General features: G+C 40.7%; 1 protein-coding gene across 3 annotated transcripts in view; it reads right to left on the reverse strand.

Annotated features, from left to right (window-relative positions):
- ICE1 (interactor of little elongation complex ELL subunit 1) overlaps positions 1-13,534 on the reverse strand; it is a 74,216-nt gene extending 60,682 nt beyond the window's left edge. For 2 of the 3 annotated variants that reach the window (XM_027868824.1, XM_027868825.1), the window contains exon 1: positions 13,436-13,519. In XM_027868824.1, the coding sequence (XP_027724625.1) occupies positions 13,436-13,519 (84 nt within the window). Of the gene's footprint in view, positions 1-13,435 lie in introns of all 3 variants that reach the window. The other variant, XM_027868823.1, reaches the window with a different exon arrangement.
- Between the last annotated feature and the right edge of the window lie 9,571 nt (positions 13,535-23,105).

Genomic DNA, 23,105 nt, shown 5'->3' on the forward strand with positions numbered 1-23,105 from the left:
AAATAAATTAAAATAGAATGTTTCAAAATGATAAAGAACAAGCATAAAAAAAAGTATGGTTCAAAAGATGGGATATGAGAAGACACTCCCACCTCATCCCATGGCAGTGATAGGAAGCCTGCGAATGTTGCACGTATCATATATTTTCAGATTTTTTCAATGTATTGGTCTGTTATGCTGATTTTTCCTCATCTTCTGTCTTTAAAAAAATAATATTTGTTACATGAATACTATTTGATCTGAGAGGAAAAAAGAGAGAAATATTAGGGAAACTATAGTGATGCTAAAAGAAAAAGGTCAATGAAAACTTTTTTTCTTAAAGTAATGACTACAGTAGTGACAACAATTGAGGGTGATCAGGACAAGATTCATTTAGGAAGTAACACAAACTGAACCAAGAATGCTAGGGATTTGATTCCAAGAGTCAAAGGTAAAAATGACTTTGAAAAGACAATGAGGTGGTTGGTCTATCATGTATAGGGAAGAAGTAGATCAGTTTAGTTGGAACACAGGTTGTGGGAGTAATGCAAATAAGTCTAGAAATATAAGTTGTAGCCAAATTGTAAAAGAGTTTTATATGTCAAAAGATTTTATATTTCATCCTGAAGTTGTCAACAGGGAGCCACTGAAGTTTTTTGAGCAGAGAAGTGACATGGTCAGACCTGTGCTTTAGGAATACCAACTTTGGCATCTCTGTGGAAGATGGATTGGAGAGAGAACAGACTTGAGGCAGAAAGATCAGTTAGGAGGCTAGTGTAGTAGTCCAGTTCTAAGTGTTAAGAATCTGAACCAGGATGTACCTAAGCAAGTGGAGAAATGGGAATGGAATCAAGAGATGTTGTAGGCAGGATAGACAAGATTTGGCAACAACTGGATATGGGGGTTTAGAAAGAAGGAAGAAGCAAAAATAGTTCTGAAACTGTATACTTGAATGAGTGGAACAATGGTGGTTCAACTTATAGAAACAAGGATCTTAGAAAGAACACTCCTGGTTGCAAGACAATTTTAGGACAATCTTGCTCTATTAAGATAAGCTTATGACTCGGAAACCACCTTCCACATAGGGCAAATGAACTATTCGGGAGAAAAAAAAAAAAGCCTGTCAATGAATTAGTTTGTTCTTTAAGAAAAAGGCAAATGTGTTAAAACTTGTGAATCCTGTATGCTGATTATATTTTATAATCACTGTAGGTTATATAGTTTGGGAGATCACAGCATTAATATATGCAAGGAGAGTCAAACTTGTTATTCTGACTTACTGGCATCAGCCTAAAAGATGCTGTGCACTATCATCCCTACTCTCATCTTCAATCACTCCCTTTCTACTGGCTGTTTCTCTACTACCTGTAAACATGATGCCCATGTCACCTCATCCCTAATAAAAAAGAAAACCCTCAATTGATATGACCATGCTGCTGGCTGTCGTCACATCTCTCTTAACTTCTCAGCTAAACTCCTTGAGAAATCCATGCAAAACTGACTGATTTTATTAGTTTTGTAAAACTGTTCAGGGAACAGACTGCTTAGAAATATCACACAATTTTTATGCAATATCATGATACACCATTTTTTAATCAACTATAATGAATTTTCTAATGCTCTCATTTAGTATGAAATACTAAAAGAACCAAACCAATTTCATCTTGTGAAGAGAATCTATTTTGTGAGCTAGGCCTTGCTTTGCTATAAATCATGTGATTATGGGGAACTGAGATGTTGATATAATTCTGGGAAATGGGGGCAGTAGGTGATGACCACAAGATGTTCTGTATAGCTTGTGATATGTTTTTGTAATAACCACAGAATGTAACAGGATATTCTTGAAATAACCACAACATTTGCAAACTCTGGCCAATCAGAGACGTCCATGTTACTCAAGATTGTGTAAGTTGACTGGTTTCTCGTTACTGACTATAAGAAAGCTTTGTTAACTGCAAAATGGTGTCCTTGCACGTAGTGAGGGAACTTGGATCTGATCTGTTATGCAACTGCATGCCTTGCTAATAAATTGATATGCTAGGATTTAATTACCTCAGTTTAGATCAATTTCATTTCTGACAGTTGGCAAGCCAGCCAGGAGGAAGAGAAAGGGACCTTGGCCCTTGAGACAGCCTCTTAGAACTTCCTAGAGGGCACCAAGAGACTTTTCCTTGGAGAACTGCCTTGAAAGTTGGACTCCCCCTCAACCTCAACCCCACTTTTGCCAGGCTAAAGTAAGCCTCCACAATGGTGGGGAGTCTCTTATGGGAACAAAGACATGAGAAGGTGCTTAAAGGAATAATGGGATCTAGTAGTAGCATACTGAAAGGGAGCCCCTGGGGAAAAATTTCTTGTATTTTGAGATCAGGAAAACTCAAAGTTTAACTAAGAATGACAAAAAAAACCAAACCAAAAGAAAACAACAACAAAAAAAAACCCATCAATAAATTACGTGAAATTTGGTCTAAAACTGCAAGAGATACAGCTGATAAATTATTCTGGCCTAAATTCAGCACTTTTGATTACTGTATATTAAAGAAATTGAGACTGTCCATTGAACACCTCCACACCCCCATCCCTACCACCACCAAATGAACTGTTTTTTTTTTCTGAGATGACCTGTCTAAAGGATCATGAACTCTGCTCCTTAAAGGACCTACTTGTAAAATTAAAGGTTTTTGACACTGCTTTTTAGAAAATTGTTTGCACTGACTTTTTGATTGAACCTTCAGTGGGAGATAAGAAGGAAAAACTTTGCCAGCAAGTATATCTATGTATTTGTCTTATCAAATTGTCAGTGTTTTGGTAAATACTGCTAACTTCTTCCTGTAGCCTGATCAGCCACAGGAAAAAGAATGCATTTTTTTCTGAGGAGTTTCAAAGTCAAAAAAAGGGAAGTCTCTTTCTCTGTCTTTCTAATTCAGGCCAAGATGGAAGAGCAGACAAGAGACTCGGAATAGAAGGAAGGGAATCTTTGTTCCCATTGTGTAGAAATTTATAATATTATGAACTAGAAACTAAAATTTGTGACTAAATTGTAATAGCTTTACTGTAAATTTCCAAATTATGATAACTGCTAAAAACATCTTAGTAAATTTTGGAAATTTGAAGAATAAAATTAATTTTTACTCTCTCTCCTTTCCAGGAGGGCAATAGAGAAACTAGACTATAAACAGGTCTGGAGCTAGTCTGAAATGATTCAACAGGATTTAACTGTTTAGGTAAAGTAGTATGTTATAGATTCAGTGAAATATTAGACTAGTATATGGTTGGGAATAAGATGAGATGGGCTCAAGTGGGCAGTGAAAATAAAGTAAAAAGATTTGCAATAGAGAAAAGGTTTAATTAAGTAGAGACAGGAGGAGAATGAGCAGAAATGCCAAAGCAAAGTGGAGCCTTCATAGACATCTTCTTTCTTCCTTATACTAAGTAGCTTTTCTGGCCTACCTGCCCTGTCCTTTTATATATGAGGATATGTAGATAATATCTTCATACAAGGGATAAAGATATTACATATAGGAATTACACCTTCCTCCTTTTGAAATACTGTTTGGTCACTGTCCCATAAAAGCTATACATCATTGTTGGGAAGAGATAAATCAGTTGCTTCTTACAGGAACTACAAAATAGGCTGAAGAAACTTCACGAAGCAAGAACTGCAGTACAGACTAGGCCTTTGAACTTTTCACTACATAGCTTCCATCATGGAGTTAACAGTTGTCAAAATATTTTAGAGATACCCTGTTTCCCAGAGCTAAGGCCCAGCAAGTAGGCTATGCCCTGAGCCTGGCATAACAATAATCCTTTGCACTCTGGATGATCTTACCCTCTGGCAAAGTGTATAGCACCAGGTTTTCACTCTCTTTATTTCCCAAGGACCTGAGAGCCAACATCCATCATGTCTCTGACATGCTCACAATCCCTATTCCTTGTACCATACTCCCATTCCCATCACAGAACTCTGCTTCTGTACCCCATAGAGTAATCATGACCCTAAGACTTGGGACAGTATTGTAAGCATTGCCTATACCCCAACATGTTAAGCCCTCCTTCTCACGAGTGAGGGCTTCCTTGCACGAAAGTCATTTTTCTCACTCAAATAAAAAATTATACCACTACTTTGTATCTTGACACACCTGCCTCTAACTTCTTCTGTTTGGCTCCAGCTATTCCCGGGCTAGAGACCAGTCCAGACTGGACTGCTTTCAAAATTCTGTCAACACAGTCTATATATCAAAAACTTTCAGCAGACCAACTGAACTAAACCCACCATTCCAGATGTTGCTGACTATCCTAACCGCAGTAGGGATTGGAGAAAAGGACTATTGGGAACACTGTGCCCATGTAAGACCTGCTCCTTCCATTCCACATATAATATTACCTGGTGTTTCTCTTTCCCTAATTAAAAAACAAATTGTTAACTATGGTGAAATGGGTACTTTCACAATCACACTGAGAAATTGGACTGAAGGTCTACCTTAATTTCGCAAATCTTATAGTGGTTCCAGTGATGAAAATTTTAAAATGAAATCCCAAACCCCTTTCAAATTTTACATGGCATTGGGGATTCCTAGGTCTGTTTTTTGTTCATAATGAAAAAATTTGTACTATTCTTTCCCCAGGCTGGTTTGGGACATGTAGGATCACTTATTTATCCCCACCATTATCAGTTTTTAATCATTTTATAAGAATGGTGGAGAAACATTCCACTAGAAATTTAGGAGCATGGTGGCATAAGCACTCAAAGAGAAAAAGTAAGGATGAATACATCAGGAATCCTGTAAAAGCAAACTGATGCAAAGTGAAATGAGCCGAACCAGGAAAACACCGTACACAATATGAGTAACACTACGTGATGATTAACTACAAACGACTCTGCTCTTCTCAGCAACAAAATCATCCAAGACAAGTACTCACAAAGGAAAATGCTATCCATACCCAGATAAAGAACTGGTAAGACTCTGAATGCAGATTGAAGCATGTTTTTTTCACTTACTTTATTCTTTCTCATGTTTTTTTTTTCCCCTTTTGATCTGTTTCTTCTCTCACAGGTGTGACTAATAGGGAAATATTTTTACATGATAGCACATGTATAAACTACATCAAACCATTTTTAGAAGAGGGGAGGGAAGGAGGGAGAAAAATTTTAAACTAAAAATCTTGTAAAAATGAATGCTAGGAGCAGCTAGGTGGCAAAGAGTATTGAACACTGGCCCTGGAGTCAGGAGGACTTGAGTTCAAATCTGGACTCAGACACATAACACTCAGTAGCTGCGAGACTCTGGGCAAGTTACTTAATCCCAATTGCCTCACAAAAAAAAATGCTAAAAATTTTTCTTGACATGTAACTGGGGGAAACACACACACACACATATACATACACACATATGTTTAGGTTTTAAGTTTCTCTGGTACATAATTCCATATATTGGAGTCATTGCCTTAGAACAGGCAGTTATGAATCTCTCCCCCTAAGATTGGGAAGTTGGCCCAGGCCATAAGTGAGTCTATCAAATCCCTTCAAATTGAAGTACAAGGAGGAGGAATATTGAGGACCCTTACTACAGACACTGGAGATATTTTGGGTTTGGTTATAGACCATTGCAACAAAGTAAACAGTACAATAAAGTGAGTCACAGGAATTGTTTGATTTTCCAGTGCATATAAAAGTATGTTTACACTATATTGTAGTCTATTAAGTGTGCAATAATATTATGTCTAAAAAAAAGTACACGTTATTGAAAAAATACTTTCTCTCTTAAAAAAATGCCATCTCAGTTTTCAGCAAATCATAATCTTTTTGTTAGTGGACAGTCACTTTTCCTTGATGTTGATGACTGATCATGGTTGGGGTTGCTATGGTAGGCTGGGCTGTGGCAACTTCTTGAAATAAGACAACAATGAAGTTTGCTGCATTGACTGACTCTTCCTTTCACTTGAATACTTAGAGGCCATTGTAAGGTTTTTAACTGGCCTAATTTCAAAACTTTTGTCTCAGGGAAAAGGGAGGCCTGAGGAGGGAGAGAGAGAGATGGAGAACCGCCGGCTGGCTGATGAAGCAGTCAAAACACATACCACATCTATCTGTTAAGTTTGATGTCTTACATGAGTGCAGTTTGTGGTACCCCAAAACAATAGCAATAGAAATATCAAAGATCACCATAACAGATATGATAATAATGAAAAAGTCTGAAATATTACAAGAATTACCAAAATATGACAGAGAGACACAATGTGAGCACACGTGCTGTGCGAAAAATGGCACCAATAGACTTGCTCGATGCAGGGTTGCCATAAACCTTCAATTAGTAAAAAAAAATGCAGTAGCTGCAAAGTGCAATAAAGCACAAAGCACAATAAAATGAGGTACACCTGTATCCTAGGCCACATAATTTTCTTTTGGCTTTGTATTAGATGTTGTATTACTTGTTGTACTAAAGACTACTCAAGATTAATTCCTAATAATCTGAGGACAGTTCAAAATACTGATTATGATTATACAATGAACCTTATACAATTGCCATTGAATAAATGACTGACGGGAAACAAGTTCTCCAAGGATCAAAGAGGGAATTGAAAGAGCCAAATTGACTCCATCTTGTGAACAGAATCTATTTTGTGAGCTAGGCCTTGCTTTGCTATAAATTATATGATTATGAGAAATTAAGGTGTTGATAAAATTCTGGGAAATGAGGGAAGGAGGTGATGACCACAAGATGTTTCATATAACTTGTGATATGTTTTTGTAATAACCATAGAATGTATCAGGATATTCTTGAAATAACCACAACATTTGTAAAACTCTGGTCAATCAGAAAGAGATGTTATTCAAGATTGTATAAGTTGGTTGGTTTCTCATTATTGATTGTAAGAAAGCTTTGTTACCTGCAAAACAGTGTTCTTGTACCTACTCAGGGGTCTTGGATCTGATTTGTTATGTGACTGTATACCTTGCTAATAAATTGATATGCTAGGATTTAATTGCCTCAGTTTTTATCAATTTCATCAGTGACAGTACCTTTCTCAAAATATACACAGCTCAGTCAACTACATCTGAGTATCTCTTTAATTAGTATTGTGACAAAGATACTGAGTACCCCTTAGTGCTTTTCAATTCAAGAACTGTCACTCCCTAGAACTCAATTTAGATGTTTTAATTTAAATGGACACATTCTCTAAAAATACCCCACAACTTTAGCCAAATTTTGAATCATCAACCTGACTACACCTTGAAGTCCATTTCTTTTGTTCTTCTCCCTACATTGCAGAACTGTCTTTTTAATCCTATCTAAAACCTGCCTATCCTTTCAAGATTCAGTTCAAATTCTATCCTTCTCTGTCAAGTCACTCTTCACTATTCCAGCTCGAAGTAACCTTCCCCTCTTCCAAAATACTTTTGATTAATTAATTCAACACTCATTAGTTAATTCCTGACATTGATCTTTTCACCCATCTTTAACGCTACTTAGCTGTGTGACCCTGGGCAAGTCACTTAAAGTTTGTCTAAGCCTCAGTCATCTGATCCATAAAATACAAATAAGAACATATAAAAGTACAAACATGTTGAAATTGCTTCTACTTGTTAGAATAAATCAGGGTTTTCACAAAAATATGTACTAGGCTCCTATGAGTTTAAATTGCTGATCAAGTCCTTTCTGTACTATGTATGGCAAACAAGAATTGAGACAAGTTAACAAAATTATATTTAAATTTTCATACTCCACTTCTGAATGGAGCTGGAGGAAATCACACAGACTGAGACTACTACAATTTATGTTTTCTAATCTCAGCTGGGCCCTCCCATTTGCTATCTCTCTATCTTCTTAGCCAGAGACCTCCTCATACTTCACACACAAAACAGGGAGAAAGGGAAAGAAAGAAAGAGGAAGGGAGAAAAGGACAGAGGTAAAGAGAGGAGAAAGAGGAAGGGGGGAGAGCATAAGTGCCCCCTCTTCTCCATTTCTCACCTCACATTACCCTAACATTGTCCTCCACTCTTGTGTCGAAAGAAGAAAAGAACCTTCTCCCTGACTTTCTAAAGGTAGTCTTGATGCCATCTCTTCCTCACCTCTCCAGGAAATTACCCTCAGTATCAATTACCCTCTTGTCTTCCATCATTCCCTTTCTACTGACTCCTACCGTAATGCCTGCAAACATGCCCATGCTACCCCATCCTTAGAAAACCCTCACTTGATCTGACCATCCCTGATAGCTAACTCTCCTAGATTCTCAGCTAAACTTTTTAAGAAATTCATCTATAATCTGTGCTTCTACATTCTCTTTTCTATACACACAGAGAAAATAAGCTAGCTCGTCTAGCTGAAGGAAGCGAGGCACCCTGAGTAAGGTAGAAGGAAGCATGTTCCAGGCAAGTAAAATCACCACCATGTTGACTACTATTCCTTCAGACCCTGATGGGGACAGACTGGAACTCTGAACCCAAGTGCCATGGGTATAGAGCACCATAAAACCATAAGACCTGCTTCAAAAGGTCCAGTCCCCATAGCCTTCACTGATGGAAGAAATAAGTGCACAGAGGACCACCTTTCTCATCACCACCATCCACAAGTGCTATCCAACTCCCACTAATAGACAGATAGGTACAGTTGTCCTGAGTGTGCCAATACCCCCCAGAGAATCATCACGACCAAATTCCAGAGCTTTTAGGTCAAGAAGAAAATATCACAAGCAGAGAGAAAGAAAAACAATTCAATATTGTGGAGCCATAGTAAGGATAAACACAAGACTTAGCTTCTACATTAAAGAATCCAAGGACTTGGAATATGATATGCTGGAGGGCAAAGGAGCTAGGATTACAACCAAGAATCAACTACCAAGAAAAACTGAGTTTCCTTCAGGGAAAAAATGAACACTTAATGAAATAGAGGACTTTCAAGTATTCCTGATGACATTGTACTATCTCTTCTCTGGCTCTCCCTAACTACAACATCTCTTTCTCAGTTTCCCTTGCTGGTGTGGAATTATGATTTTTATAATTATTGATATGTGTAATGAATATACTAATAGATCAGATTTTTCAGAATTTCCTTTTCTGGCTTGTGAATCAGTTCACAATGCATCTTGAAATGATCAATCAAAACTCTGATAAAATCACTGGTATCCTTGTGCATATGTACCTAAAGTGAAGCGAACCAAAGACTGTAAAACCTGTTCTTGTCACAGAACTCTGGTCTCGTGACCGGCCAAGTTAACAACCCCCAAAAACCTGAACAATGCTCTTCTCACAGAACTTCAAGACACTTGTACCTTAGTGAGGGTGGGATTACCTTGGGAAATCATTCAAAGCCCTGGGAAGGACCCTTTGTAATACACTTTCCCCCCCTTTCCCATTGTGATTTATGTATATAATCTATGTCTTCACTTCAGCAAGGTGGAATTCTGATCAGGTGAGTTCCTGATATGTAAATCTGTTCCTCATAATGAAACTAATTAATTAAATGGCTACCTGATGACAGGTACTTTGTCTCAGGCCTGCTGTTTTGTCATTCTCAGGTTAGAGACTGGCTCAGTAAAAATCCTGTTTTAACACTCGTTTTCATCCATGTCATGCCCTCTCTATCATTCATGCCCATAGATACCCTTAAAGACTCTGCTCTGGGCCTCCTTGTTTTCACTCTATATTGTTTCACTTGATGATTTCACCTCTATGCAAATAACTCCCAAAACTATATCTCCAATCCCAATCTCTCTGCTGAGCTATAGTCACACATCTCTAACTACCAGGTCATGCCTGCTATCTATGGGTATCCCATAGGGCTCTGTCCTGAGCCTTCTTCTCTTCTCATTCTATACTATTTCACTTGTCAATATCATTAGCTCCCATGGATTCAACTATCATCTCTATGCTGATGATTCTCAAATCTACTTATTTAGCCCTAAGCTCTTGTCGACCATTAGTAACACAGTTACAACTGACTATTGCACATCTCCAACAGGATCTTAAACATCTTAAACTCAGCATGTCCAAAACTGAACTCACCATCTTTCCCCCCAGCTCCATGCTAACTTCCCTATTATTGCTCAGGATACCACATCCTTCCAGTCATCTCACAAATCAAGGTGTCATCTTTGCCTATTCAATGCTCTCTCTTAGCCTCCATATCCAGTCTGTTGCTGGATATGGATTACCTTCATATGGATATGTTTACCTTCATAACATCTCCCATACATTCCCCATTCATTCTTCTGACATTGCCACAATGCTGATGCATCACTTTATGTTTGGACTATCCCAACAGTCTGCTGGTTGGTCTCCCTGCCTGGAGTCTCTCCCCACTCCAGTCTATCCTCACTCAGCAGTCAAAGTGATCTTCCTGAAGCACAAGAACCATGGTACTGCCTCTACCTCTGTCAATAAATTTTAGCTCTTTATCATCTACAAGATCAAGCTGAAAATCTTCTGTTAGGTGTTCAAAGCCCTTCATAACCTGCCCCTCCCCTAATCTTCCCAGTCCTCTTGCATCAGACATTCCTAACATTCTTTGATTCAGTAGAAAGTGGCCTCCTTGCTGTTTCTTGAACAAGACACTCCATCTCTGACTCTGGGTGTTTTCTCTGGCTTTTCCCTATGCCAAGAATGCTCTCTCAACTCATCTCTACTTCCTGGCTTTATTCAAGCACCAGTAAAACTCCCACCTTCTACAAGAAGCCATTCCCAATCCTCTCTAATTCTAGTGCCTTCCCTCTATTGATTATTTCCAATTTATACTGTATAGAGCTTGTTTGTACATAGTTGATTGAATGCTGTCTTCTCCATTAGAGTGTGAGCTACTTGAGTGCAAGGGCTGTCATCTGCCTTTCTTTGTGTTCCTAGCACTTAACACAGTGCCAGGCACAAGGATGATGCTTAATAAATGATTACTGACTAATGCTGCTATCTCAAATTAGATGTCCTTTAGCCATCTTTCATCTTTCCCCCCCAACTCCCTTTCAAACTTCCCTACTGTGCAAGGCACCACCATCCTCCTAGTCACTTACAGCCAATGTGTCGATGACAGTCTCAGATTGGGTGTCTTGCCTATGGTCATAGAGCTAGCCAGTATGTCACAAGATGGGAACTCAAGTTTTTCTCACTCCAAGTTCAGTACTCACTACAAACTCCAAGAAAGATAATGAGCTGAGATTTCATTGAGAAGCAATAGTGTCCAGATCTAACAGGTGATAATCCTGCTAATTTTGCCCTTATCAGAGCACACCTAGAGTAGTATAACTTAGTTTCAGGCACTGCATTTTAGAAAGGATACAGATAAAGTGAAGAATGTCTAGGAATCCAACCAGGACCTGGAGTTCATGTCATATGAAGATTGGGTAAAGAAAATGACAAGACAATGGGAAAGAGGCTATAGAGTTAGGAAGATCCAAGGTCTGGTCCTGCCTCTGAGAGATTAAGTGATATATGTTGCATGACCATGGCATGAGCAGGCCACTTAATCTCTCAGTGTTCTAAACAATTCTAAGACTAAGTTATAAAAAAGCTGCAAGTCTTAAACTGGTAAAAAGTTTCCAGACCAGGATCTCTTCCACCCCGATGAAATCACACATTCTAATATTAAAAAGTTAACAATTCTTGAAGATAAAAAATGATCATAAATAACAAAACAAGTATATTACTGGAGATACTGGATATATGCTTTATAAAGATTCTACTTCTGGAGTATTTCTAAAATATAAATACTATACTATCTTGGTATTACTAAGCCTACACAGTAACACGTAGTTTTCATAGAATCAGAATTTAGAGTTGGTACAAACTGTCACAGCCAAAATATGTGTCTTATCTCCCCAGTGCTATCTGAGTTCTGAATTCTGGGGCTGTTTCAGTTATGTATGTCTTCATATCTCTAGTGCTTTGCAGGTAGTAGATATGTATTTGAATAGGATTTAAAGTTAGAAGAGATTATGAAGATGAACTATAATAGATGATACCTGACTGATGAAGAACCTGAGCTGGCACAATGGAAAGAGCCCTGGATTCAAATGCAGCCTCTATCACTTACTGTGTGACCTGGGTCAAGTTACTTCACCTTTCTGGGTCTCAATTTTCTCACATGCAAAATGAAGGAGTTGAATTTGATGGCCCCTAAGATTTCTTCCAGCTCAAAGCTATGACCTCTTGCATAGATGAGTCAATCAAAACAATCTTTACAGATGATTTGCAGATTGACTAAAATTTTAGCTCTTAAAAAAAAATCACTTTTCATCTTAAGTGCTTTTCTTTTTTTATGCAGAAAATGTTAAAGGCAGTGACCAAAGTGATTTCTTTCAGAATAGGTCTGACTACATCACTCCCTGATGCTCAATAATCTCCAGTGGCTCCCTACTGCCATTAAGACCAAATGCAAATTCCTCTAATTGCAATTTAAAGCTCCTCACAATCAATCTCAAACCAGGATTACACACTGGTCCCCAATAAGCATTCTGGGCTGCAAACTGGCTCCCTTTCGGTTATTCACTCACATTTCATATCCCCTGTGCCTTTGCACAAGCTGACCTCCAGTGTGCCTTCTTTCTCACCTCCGCTTTTTAGAATCACTAGCTTTCGTCAAAGTTCAACTCAAGGGCCCCCTCCCGTCTTAAAAGTCCCATTTACTTATTTTGCATATATTTAAAACTGTTTATGTTGTCTTACTCCGTCTCACAGCCTCCCATCTCCCCTCCCCCCCAAATAATGAAAAAACTTTAGGTCCTAAATGACAGGATGGGATGGGGCAGGTTTGTCTTTGCATCCCCAGCAGCATGCACAGTGTATGGCGCATAGTAGGCGCTTCATAAATGGTTGGTGATTTGGTGATTGTCTGACACTATCCAAGTCAACCTCTGCTACGGCGATTTTCCCTTCAGCTTCACCTCCTCACAGCAGAGCTGTCTGTCAGTCACAGAATCAAGGACGTTTTCTGCAGTTTGGTCTATCAACTCAAGGGGTGGCCACACCTCCCTGGGGGAGAGCCTCTGCTAGGAGGGAGCTTTAAACAAACACTGGGGCGGGGGCCTGGGGGGATGGGGAAGTATCCTTCCAGCCTCTTAAAGAAGGACGAGCCCAGCGCTGAAACCATGCCCGAGAAAAGAGCTCGACCTCGACGCTGAAGCCCAGCCTGACCCCGAGAAACGGGGGTCCCCCACGCAGTCCGTCCCCGGAGATGAAAGCCCGCAAACCTCATCCACGCGCCCCCGGCGACACCCCTTCCCCGACAGGGCACGTGGCTTCTAAAACAAGACGATCCCTTCTCCAAAATGCTCCCGGAAAGGGGCGGGGGCGCGGAGCCAAGCGCAAAGGGGCGACGAGGGGCTGACAAAAGAGAGGTGCGCCCCAAGGGGCAGCGGCCCGGCCGGCTCCCGGCCCCCAGCCCCGCAGGGGGCAAGTCCCAGGGATGCCGGGGGTGGGAGTGGGAGGGTGGAAGAAGGACCCGGGCCCTACTCTCTGGGGCGGAGCCGGTACCTGCTGGAGCGCGGAGCAGCCCTGACAACCCGAGGCATCTGCTGCCGTCCCCGCAGCCTTGGAGTGAGTCTCCCCGGGCATCATGGTGCCGCAGGAAGCCGGGCTCGCCCGCCTCAGGGACCGGCCGCCGCCGCCTCGTCCTCCCGCCGCGGCCGCCGCCGCCGCCTGCCCGGCCGGAGCCTGCGGAGCCACTTCCCGCCGGGGCCGGGCGAGTCCATCCGGACACCGATGTCCCCGCGGAGCGAGCGAGCGACACCCCGAGCCCGTGGTAGTCGCCGCCCCGGGTACCGTGGGGGAAACGCTGCGCCGGGCACCGCCCTGGAGAGCGACGCTGCCCAGTTAGGACCTCGCCTTGCCTGGCCGGGGCCAGGGTGTCCATGACAACGCCTGAGAGAAATGAGATAAAGATACTTTTTGCAGGCTCATGAAGACCCGCGGATCTGGAAATGAAAGAAATGCCTTCAAGAAATAAAAGTGTAACGGGTGTCCGAGGCTTACTTCTTTACCCTGAAGGCTCTAACGATGGAGACTTAACCCTGAGCAGGCATTTGGTCAAGCACCTAAGTTGGCGGAGGGTGGGAGGGCACGCCCTCTTCTCTGGAAGGAGAAGGCGGGGTTTCGCCGGGAGCGTAATATTTCTGCTGCGTAGGAGGTCGAAGGCCCCCGGGGGGGGGCAAGGAACTACCCGGAGCTTTAGAAAGACGCCTATGGAGCTCTCTGCTTTCCCGCGTCGGTCCTGACCGCGGAGCCTCTTCCCGGCGTGCAGCGCGACGGGCGAAGCCGACGGCTCCTGGGCCCGGTTCCCGGGGGCGGCGCGCGCAGAGCCTCTCGCTGCGTGCCAGGGGATGTGGGCGTGCCGGAGAGGGAGGGCATTATGGGCACGGGGTGGACCCTGGCACCCCGTCCCTGGCCGCCAGACTTTGCACACCTGCAAAGCTTATTGACCCCGAATCACGTAACAGCGATAATAAATAACAACACCGTAGTCACACGTATACGGCTCTTTAAGGTTTGCAAAGCGCATTCCTTTTAAAAACCTGATTTGACGCAACCTTCCCACCCACCCAGTGACGTAGTGCGCTTATTATCCCCAGCTTACTAAAGCGCAGAGCGTCTCGGAGCACGCAGGCGTGGAAAAGATTTTCTTCATCCGCCGCGTAATAATAATAACTGATAATTACACGTGTTATCTCGTTAGAGCCTCCCGGAAGCACCGAATATTCGTCTCCCCATTTTACAGATTAGGAAACTGAGGCAGCTGGTGTGAACCCAAGGCTTCTGACTCCTGGGTCCGGCACCCTCGGAGGCTCTGGCTTATGACAACCGCTCGGCTGAACGCAAGGTCTGGAGATCACTTCCAGACGGGATGAACTATTTGAAGAGTGTTTTATTGGGATTACTCACATGCAGCACATTTAATCTGCTAATAAACAATTTAATAATTTCAGCTGTGCTACTTAATTCCTCTGTGACCTTGCTGCAAATCACTTAATCTCTCTGGATGATGGTTTTCTTCAGCTATAAAACAAGAGCTTGGATTAAATGATTGCTGATAGAGCTTCCCACACTAACTTTATGACTCAGTATCCAAAGTTGGTTGTTAACAGGCTCCTCTGAAATCAATGGAATGTCTTCTCAGCAATTAAGAGGCAATGTGTATCATATAAAAATTAGTGAGAAATCATTTATTAATTATTGTGTGTCTGGCACTGTACTAAATGCTAGTTATTAATATTATTAAATGCTGAGGGTACAAATACAAAACAGACAATCCTTGCCCTCAAGAAACTTTAGAATGAGAAGACATATGCGAATGGAAGCTAGGAAAGGGAGTCAGGGAGATAGTGAATTAATCAGTAGAACTTTGTACTGACACATCTTTCCATAAGGAACCGTGATAGTATGGTCAGACTGATTTGAATGCAGAGCAAGAGGTGGAATTAGGGTTAGGGTTGGAGGGAAGTAGTATATGTGACAGCTGGGTAAATTACAGAATAGCTAGATGAGATGAAAAGTGTAATCTTGTGGACTGAGGTTGACCCTATACACACACACATAGTTATAGATATATGTACATATGTGTGTATATGTGTGTGGAGATACATATATGTATACCTATGTACATATATGTACACCACACACACGTATAGTGGGCTCATTGAGTTTGGGGACTCCATACAAAGACTTAATTATTGAGCAGAGTAGGAATGCCCCATCAGGGATGGGGAACCTGCAGGCCACATGTGGCCTTCTAGGTCTTCAGGTGAGACCTTTTGACTGAGTCTAAGTTTTACAGAACAAATCCTTTTATTAAGGAGATTTGTTCAGTGAAATTTGGATTCAGTCAAAGGGCTGCACTTGAGGACCTAGAGGACCACACATGGCCTGGAGGTTTCAGGTTCCCCACCCCTGCATACATGGGAACTCTTTAACAGTCACCAGAACCAGAATGAGAGTTACAGGCTAAGTGAATTAACTCCAAATACGATTTCATATGTGTGTATGTACATGTGTGTATATATGTACATATATATATGCACAACTAGATTTTAGGTGCTTGAGGTAAAGGATTATATCTCAAGTACCTATTTGTACTCCCAATGTCTAACACATAGTAGTATGTATGCCAGACCTGGAGTCAGGAAGACTTATCTTCTTGAGTTCAAATCTGGCCTCAGACACTTATTAGCTGTGTGACCCTGGGCAAGTCATTTAACCCTGTCTACCTCAGTTTCTTCATCTGTAAAATGAGCTGGAGAAGAAAAGGGCAAACCGCTCCATTAGCTTTGCTAGGAAAACTCCAAATGAGATCACAAAGCGTCAGACATGAGTGAAAACCACTATAGTAATATGTGTGTAAGGGAAAGGAATATGATGCACCCCACCTCAGTTAACTAAGTCACAGAAAGCCAAGTTGTAATCACAAGTTGTTAATGATGCATTGAACTTATTGTAGAGGTGTTTCTTCACTCTGATCTTTTTATTAGTTGTTAATTAGTCCCTGGGGTGAGTCAAAGAGGGAACTAAGAGGCAGCAAGTGTAAGCGTCTTAGAATGAGAATGCTTGGAAGTGGGGGCGGGGAGAAAAAGGGAGTTTCTATCTCTTCCTTTCTGCCCTTTGCTCCTCCATCAGGTATGGCATCTAATAGAGCAGGAAACGGCAGTTTGAGAATTCAAGAGAGTGAAGGATTACAAGCAAGGGTTGGTTGGTGGGGCTAGGAAGAGGTAATTTCTCTTTCCTCTCCCACTTCTATATGTAGCTTTGAAAGGGAACCATTGGACCAGGAGAATCAGAAGCACACAGACATGGATGCGGAGAGAGAGTCACTGGAGGGAGGAAGCAGCCTTCAGGAGTTTGACCCTTAGCAGTCAAGAGTCAGGCTGTGGAGAGGAGTAGCCCCTGGAAAGCTCTAAAAAGAGAGAGCTTCTAGGTCTTGTAATACAAAGAGTTAGGAGTTGCTTTGCTACATGTGTCTCATGCACATGTACCTCATTACCATTGCTTTTTTAGGTATAAGCCTATTCTTCTCATAGATACTGTGTACATTTGTGGGACAGCGTACCCCAGGTTGATGGAGGAGGGTAGTATTTCGACTCCTTATAATTTAAGTTAAATGCCTTTTCTAAGAATTAATTGGCAGATTGTTAGTGGGCAACACATAAGTGGGGGATCCTGATATGCAATAGTATATCACCACAGGGTTATGCCTAGGACCCTGGACCCCCAACTGGAAACCTGGGGGTCGAAGTTGAGGAACAGTCTAGAAAGGTTGCTTACTTGGGAATTTGTCGGTTCCTTGAGAGGACACTGACTGACTAATTCTGAATGCGGGCAACATGTTGGATATGAAATCAGAACTAGACAAAAGAAAGGAACCAGCACATCTGTTGCTGGTTGTTTTCTGAAAGCCCATAGTTATTAAATGCTTCTGTGGTCAGTCCAGCTGTCACTGGGTATGTATTATTGTCCCTAGATTTCAAAAGGTACTATAGGCATACCTCAAAGATAATGCAAGTTTGGTCCCAGACCACCACAATAAAGCAAGTCACACAAAGTTTGTTTCCCAGCATATATAAAGGTTATGTTTACTCTATACTGTAGTCTATTAAGTGTACAATAGTATTGTCCAAAAAAAAACCAATGTGCACACCTAAATTAAAAAATACTTTATTGCTAAAAAATGCTAACGATCATCTGAACCTCTAGTGAGTCTTAATCTTTTTGTTGGTGGAGAGCCTTTCCTTGATGTTGATGGGTGCTGACTGATTGGGATGGGAGTAGGAGAGTTGCTGAAGGTTGCGGTGGCTGTGGCAATTTCTTAAAATAAGACAACAATAAGTTTGATACATCAATTGACCCCTCCTTTCACTTGAACACTTAGAGGCCACTGTAGGGTTATTAATTGACCTAATTTCAATATTGTTGTATCTCTGGGAATAAGGAGGCCTGAGGAAAAGGAAAGAGGCAGGGGAATGGTTCGTCTGTGGAGTAGTCAGAACACACACCATATTTATCAATTAAGTTTGCTGCCAGGTTTGTGGCCTCCCAAAACAATTACAATAGTAACATCAAAGATCATTGATCACAGATCACCATAACAGATTTGAAATTTTGTGAGAACTACCAAAATGTAACACAGGAATGTGATGGTAAGTGCATGCCTATAAAAAATGGTGCCATTAGATTTGCTCAATATAGGGTTGACAAAAACCTTCTATTTGTAAAAATAATAATAATAATAACAAAAACAAAAATGCAATATCTGTGAAATGCAGTAAAGCAAAATACAATAAAATGAGGTATGCCTGTGTAATGGTCATAAATTCCTTCCACCAGATGGCATATTCAGAAAACTGAATAGGTTTGTGATATACTCAGTGAGTACCTATAGCATACATCTTGCTGCTGCTGTGCTTGTATAATTAGATATTTACCTTGACCAATGGGAGAATACTATTACCACTACTACTACTACTACTACTACTACTAACAATAATAACAATAATAATAATAATAATATTTATATAGTGCTTACTATGGTGCCAGTCACTGTGCTAAGTGTTTTACAGTTATCTCATTTGATTCTCACAATACCCATGGGAGGTAAAAGCTATTATTATCATCATCATTTTACAGATGAGGAAACTGAGACAAATGGGTTAAATGACTTGCCGAGGGGCACCCAGCTAGTAAGTATCTAAGGTGGGTTTTGAACCCAGGTCTTGCTGACTCTAGGCCTGGCACTTTATACACTGGGCCACCTAACTTCTCCACCAACATTATCTCATTTGATTGGCTGGAGAGTATGATTTGGAGTTCACTCAATTGAACGAACAGAATTATCTTAAAAAGAATATTGCGTAGGCATGGCATAAACTCTTTCAACAAATGGATACAATGCAATGTGTGAAAGGACCATTTGGACCATTTGACCTCCAGGACTATAAGAACTCAGCTTCACAGTAGGCCACTGAACAGTAACCCGGATTGATCATGGCCTTGAGACCCTCCTGATGGAAGCTAGCTGTGAGACTGTCAGCTGAGGACCATATGAGAGAATACCAGCTCAGGCATGAAAGTACCCACCTCTCAACGCCACATAAACTGTTATCTTGTCAATACAAAATCAATATGTGAGCAATATTAACTTTAGATAATATAAGCACACTGTTTTTGACCTCATACATACCTAATCATGCTATCACTAGGTCAAAGGAAATTTAGAGACTTTTCTAGTGTAGTTACCAGTTGTTTTCCAGAACAATTGGACCAACTCACAGATCTGAACAACAGGGTCTGAATGCCTTTTATAGAGATTTTTTTACATATCACTTCTAAGATTTCCACTTTTATCTTTTGTCATCTTTACCAATCATAATGATATGAGGTAAAAACCTGAGCATTATTCAATTTGCATTTCTTTTATTCTTTACAACACAGCGTTCTTTCATATGGTTTTTGAGAGTTTGTATTTCTTCTCTTGAAATCCATTAGGGAATGGTTCTTATATGTTTCAGTCAATCATTCAACAAGCATTTATTAAGCACCTACTATCACCAGGCACTATTCTAGGACTCTGGGCATACAAAGAGACACTTGCTGAATGATGACTGATTCCCTCTTCTCCCTGATAGCTATCAGTTACTAAGCACTGCTTATTCTGTCTCTACATCTCTCACATCTATACCTTAGTTCTCTATTTATCTTGGATATCAGATCTTTATCAATGACTCTAGAATGAGACATGAAGGTTTTTTCCCCCTCCTAAAGGACAGATTCTTTCTTATTCTAGCTCATTTGATTTTATTTGTACAAAATGTTTAAATTTTTTGTATATTTAATATTGGCTATTTAACTTTTTATGATCACCTCTACACCCTTTTTGATAAATAATTTCCCCTTTAGGCATATTATGAAAGATACCTCCTTGTACAGTACTCCATTTAAAAAAAAAAGTTACTATTTATATGTAGGTAGAGTATCATTTTGGAGTTTATAATAATATATGATATAAGATGTTGGTCCAAACCTGATTTCTGCCTAACTGGTTTCCAGTTTTTCTAACAGTTCTTATCAAATATGGAATCCTTACTCCACTTTGTGTTCTTGGATTTAATAACCACTAGGCTACTGTGCTTGTTTTCTTCAAAGTCTTGTTTACCTAGACACTTCCATTAATCATTTTTTCTATTTTCCTATACCAACAAATTCCCAGATCCAGTCCTTCCCCAAGAAGTGATATATTGCTGGGGGAGTGTATATTCTGTGTCAGATTTTATAGCTTTGGGAAAAATTTGTTACAAGACAGAGAGAAAAGAACATGCTATATGTAGCTCCTCTCTCACTGTCTCTGCCTTCTCCACTAATCAGTCAATAAACATTTATTGTGTGCCAGGCTCTGTGCTAAGCATCAGGAGGGTTAAAGCAGAGAGACAAAAAAAAAAAAGTGGCAACAAGAAGAAACAAGATACAGCTTCAAGAGGGTCGTGTGGCAGGATGAAAGTCTGAAGGTTACAAAGGCTTGAGAGTGTCATGGTAGCACTATTCTTTGCCTGGGAAGGCTAGTGAGTTCAATCATTGTGCTCTGAAATGAAGTAGTCATAGCAAATATTGATCTGAGAATAGCAGGCATCAAAACAGCCTTTAGGAATTCTAGTTTTCCGTGATTGTGAGCTCTCATCCTGCGATGGGAGCAATCTGGGGTCCAGAATTCCTGAGTCGTCATCTGGTGATCAGCTCTTCTGGATGCGTGAATCAAGACTAAACGGTACCAAATCATCTATGTTCCCTCACTGATTTTAAGGCTCTGAGAAGCTAAATAAATGGGACTCTTTATTTTTTACAGCTTCTGGGTTCAAAGCAGCCTATATATTGTCTAGTGACTACTATTGTATTGTCTGTACAACTGGGAAGGTACAAGGACAGATGGATGTTTTATTTAGGTATTTGTAATGGGAGTTATCAGAGGAATTCCCTAACCTGGACGGGGGCACCTTCCATGGAGTTGGGCATGTGCTCTAGCCCTTGCTGAAGGATATGAGCCTAATTGAGATGATGCAGCAACTCCTGACTGGTTATCAATGATGGGGATTGTATTGAATGTGACTTAGCACAAAGTCTGCAGAAACCAATTCTTCAGTGACTTAGTAGGAAATGAAGATAAGCAGCTTGCTCTCTTTTGTGTCCTTCACTCTTGAGACTCTTCAAGTGTTTGCCTTCCCTTGGCCTTTCAGCAAAGGAGGTGAAAGAAGTTTGCCCCACCTCCTTCCTCTATTCTTCCCCTGTCCTGCTAGTGACAATGGCAGCTATGAGCACACAGGGACATTATCTGCCTAAATGAGTCTGAAACTGGAGCTCAAATCCCTGGTTGCCACTTTTTTTTGTTTGTTTGTTTTCTTCTCTGTGTGCAGGCCAGCAACCAGACATGCTGAGAAACAAACACTTAAAGCCCTGGTGCTCACCTTGTGAATTCAAGAAATTGAGAATTTCTGAGCCAGGTACCACATGTTCCGTAGAAAGTGGCTTTGGTCATAGGATCACTTTTCAGAGGAGAAAAGTGAAGCTTCCAGGAGGATTCTGTACCAGAGAGATTTGAAACAAACAAACAAACAAAAACAACAACAAATAGTCCAAGGAATGCTCTGGCTGGGCAGAAAATCCAGATCTTGTGAGTTGTGTAGACAGTTCAGGTCTGAGGTTAATGTTTTATATCCTAAATATCTGTGTAGCAATTCCACAAAGGTTGTCTTTACATTCAAGGAGAATATGATGAATATTTGCTGTGGCATATTCATTAAGGCCAGAAAGCTGGCCTCAAGGACAGAAAGAACTGGTTGCAAGTCCTACTTGGAGCACAGGCTATTTGAACCAGTGGCTCTTAGCCAAAAGCAAGAAGGTCAATTGCTGAGGTTGAGAGAATTATTTAAGTGTGCAGATCATACTGGTAGCATCTCTTTAGGATTGCACAGATTTAACAAGAAAAAAGAATGCTAGCTGGTTAAATCCACGCCTGGTGTGAGTAAATAGCCTAGTTCGGAAAGGCCCTTGTTTGTGCGCGAGCAGTATCTTTAACTCTTTCTGCCCAGAAATCTTCTTTGGGGGCATGAGCTTCCCTGAAGCATTTGGACTCTAATTATTTAATTCATACCCCTCCCTCAGAGGGAGACCTAATGGAGAATGGGGTATGGGCAGTGATGTTCTAGTAAACATTTAATAAATAGTTCCTGGGAGAAAATGTGCCCCCACACATTTGTAAGTTTAATTTGTATTATTAACATTTTCTCCATTGTTTTTTCAAGTCTAGACAATCATCAAAACAATAAATCAGTCCCTGATTTGTAACATTTGCCAATGTCTGTGATGCAAATGCTCACAACAAAAATTTAACATTGGCTTTTGGGATCCAGATCAAGCTGGGTGCAGCACGTCCTTTGCAAAGTACTGAAAAAAAAAAATATTCAGAGGGCAGATGTGATCACTGAGGGAGATATCATAGAGAAAGAAGAGAAGAGGGAGGAGGACAAAAATCCTAAGTATCAAAATTTGTCATTAAAGTTAAGGAAGAATTTATGCGAAAGGAGCCAGTAACAGGAACAAGTAACAGACATGGGAGGAGAATCAGGTCAGCACAGTATCACAGGAACTGAGGAGAAGAGAGAATTTCAAGAAGGGGGTTGCAGATCAGTAGAATCTGCAATTTCCTTAGACATTACAGAACAAATTTTCTAGAAAGGGGATTGCAAGTAATAATAATAACAGTACCAAGTGTTATACAAATGTTGAGGAGGATGAGAAATGAGACAAGGCCATTTGGCTTGATTCCTTCATTGGTGACTTTTGAAAGGAAAGTTCAAGTTGACTGGTAGGGAAAGAATCTGGAAAGTCAAGATTAAGAGTGAATATGGGGTCAGGTAGAGATAGAAGGTATAGATTATTCTTTAGAGAAGTTTGGCAATACAAAGGAAGAAGAGAAGTACATAATAGGGAAGGATCAAGGTGCTATTGTTTTTAAGCACTAGACACTTTTCAGCATGCTTAGATAGAGGGGAAGAAGAGAGAGAAATTAAAGATACATTTCTTAAAGGATGGGATAAATGATAGAGCAATTTCATGTAAAGAGTACTGGAGAGAGGATAAGGGGGGTTTGTACCAAAACTGCAGATGAGTGGGT

Source organism: Vombatus ursinus, unplaced genomic scaffold (assembly GCF_900497805.2).
Source record: "Vombatus ursinus unplaced genomic scaffold, bare-nosed wombat genome assembly UNPS02014791.1, whole genome shotgun sequence".
Classification (NCBI taxonomy): Eukaryota; Metazoa; Chordata; class Mammalia; order Diprotodontia; family Vombatidae; genus Vombatus; species Vombatus ursinus.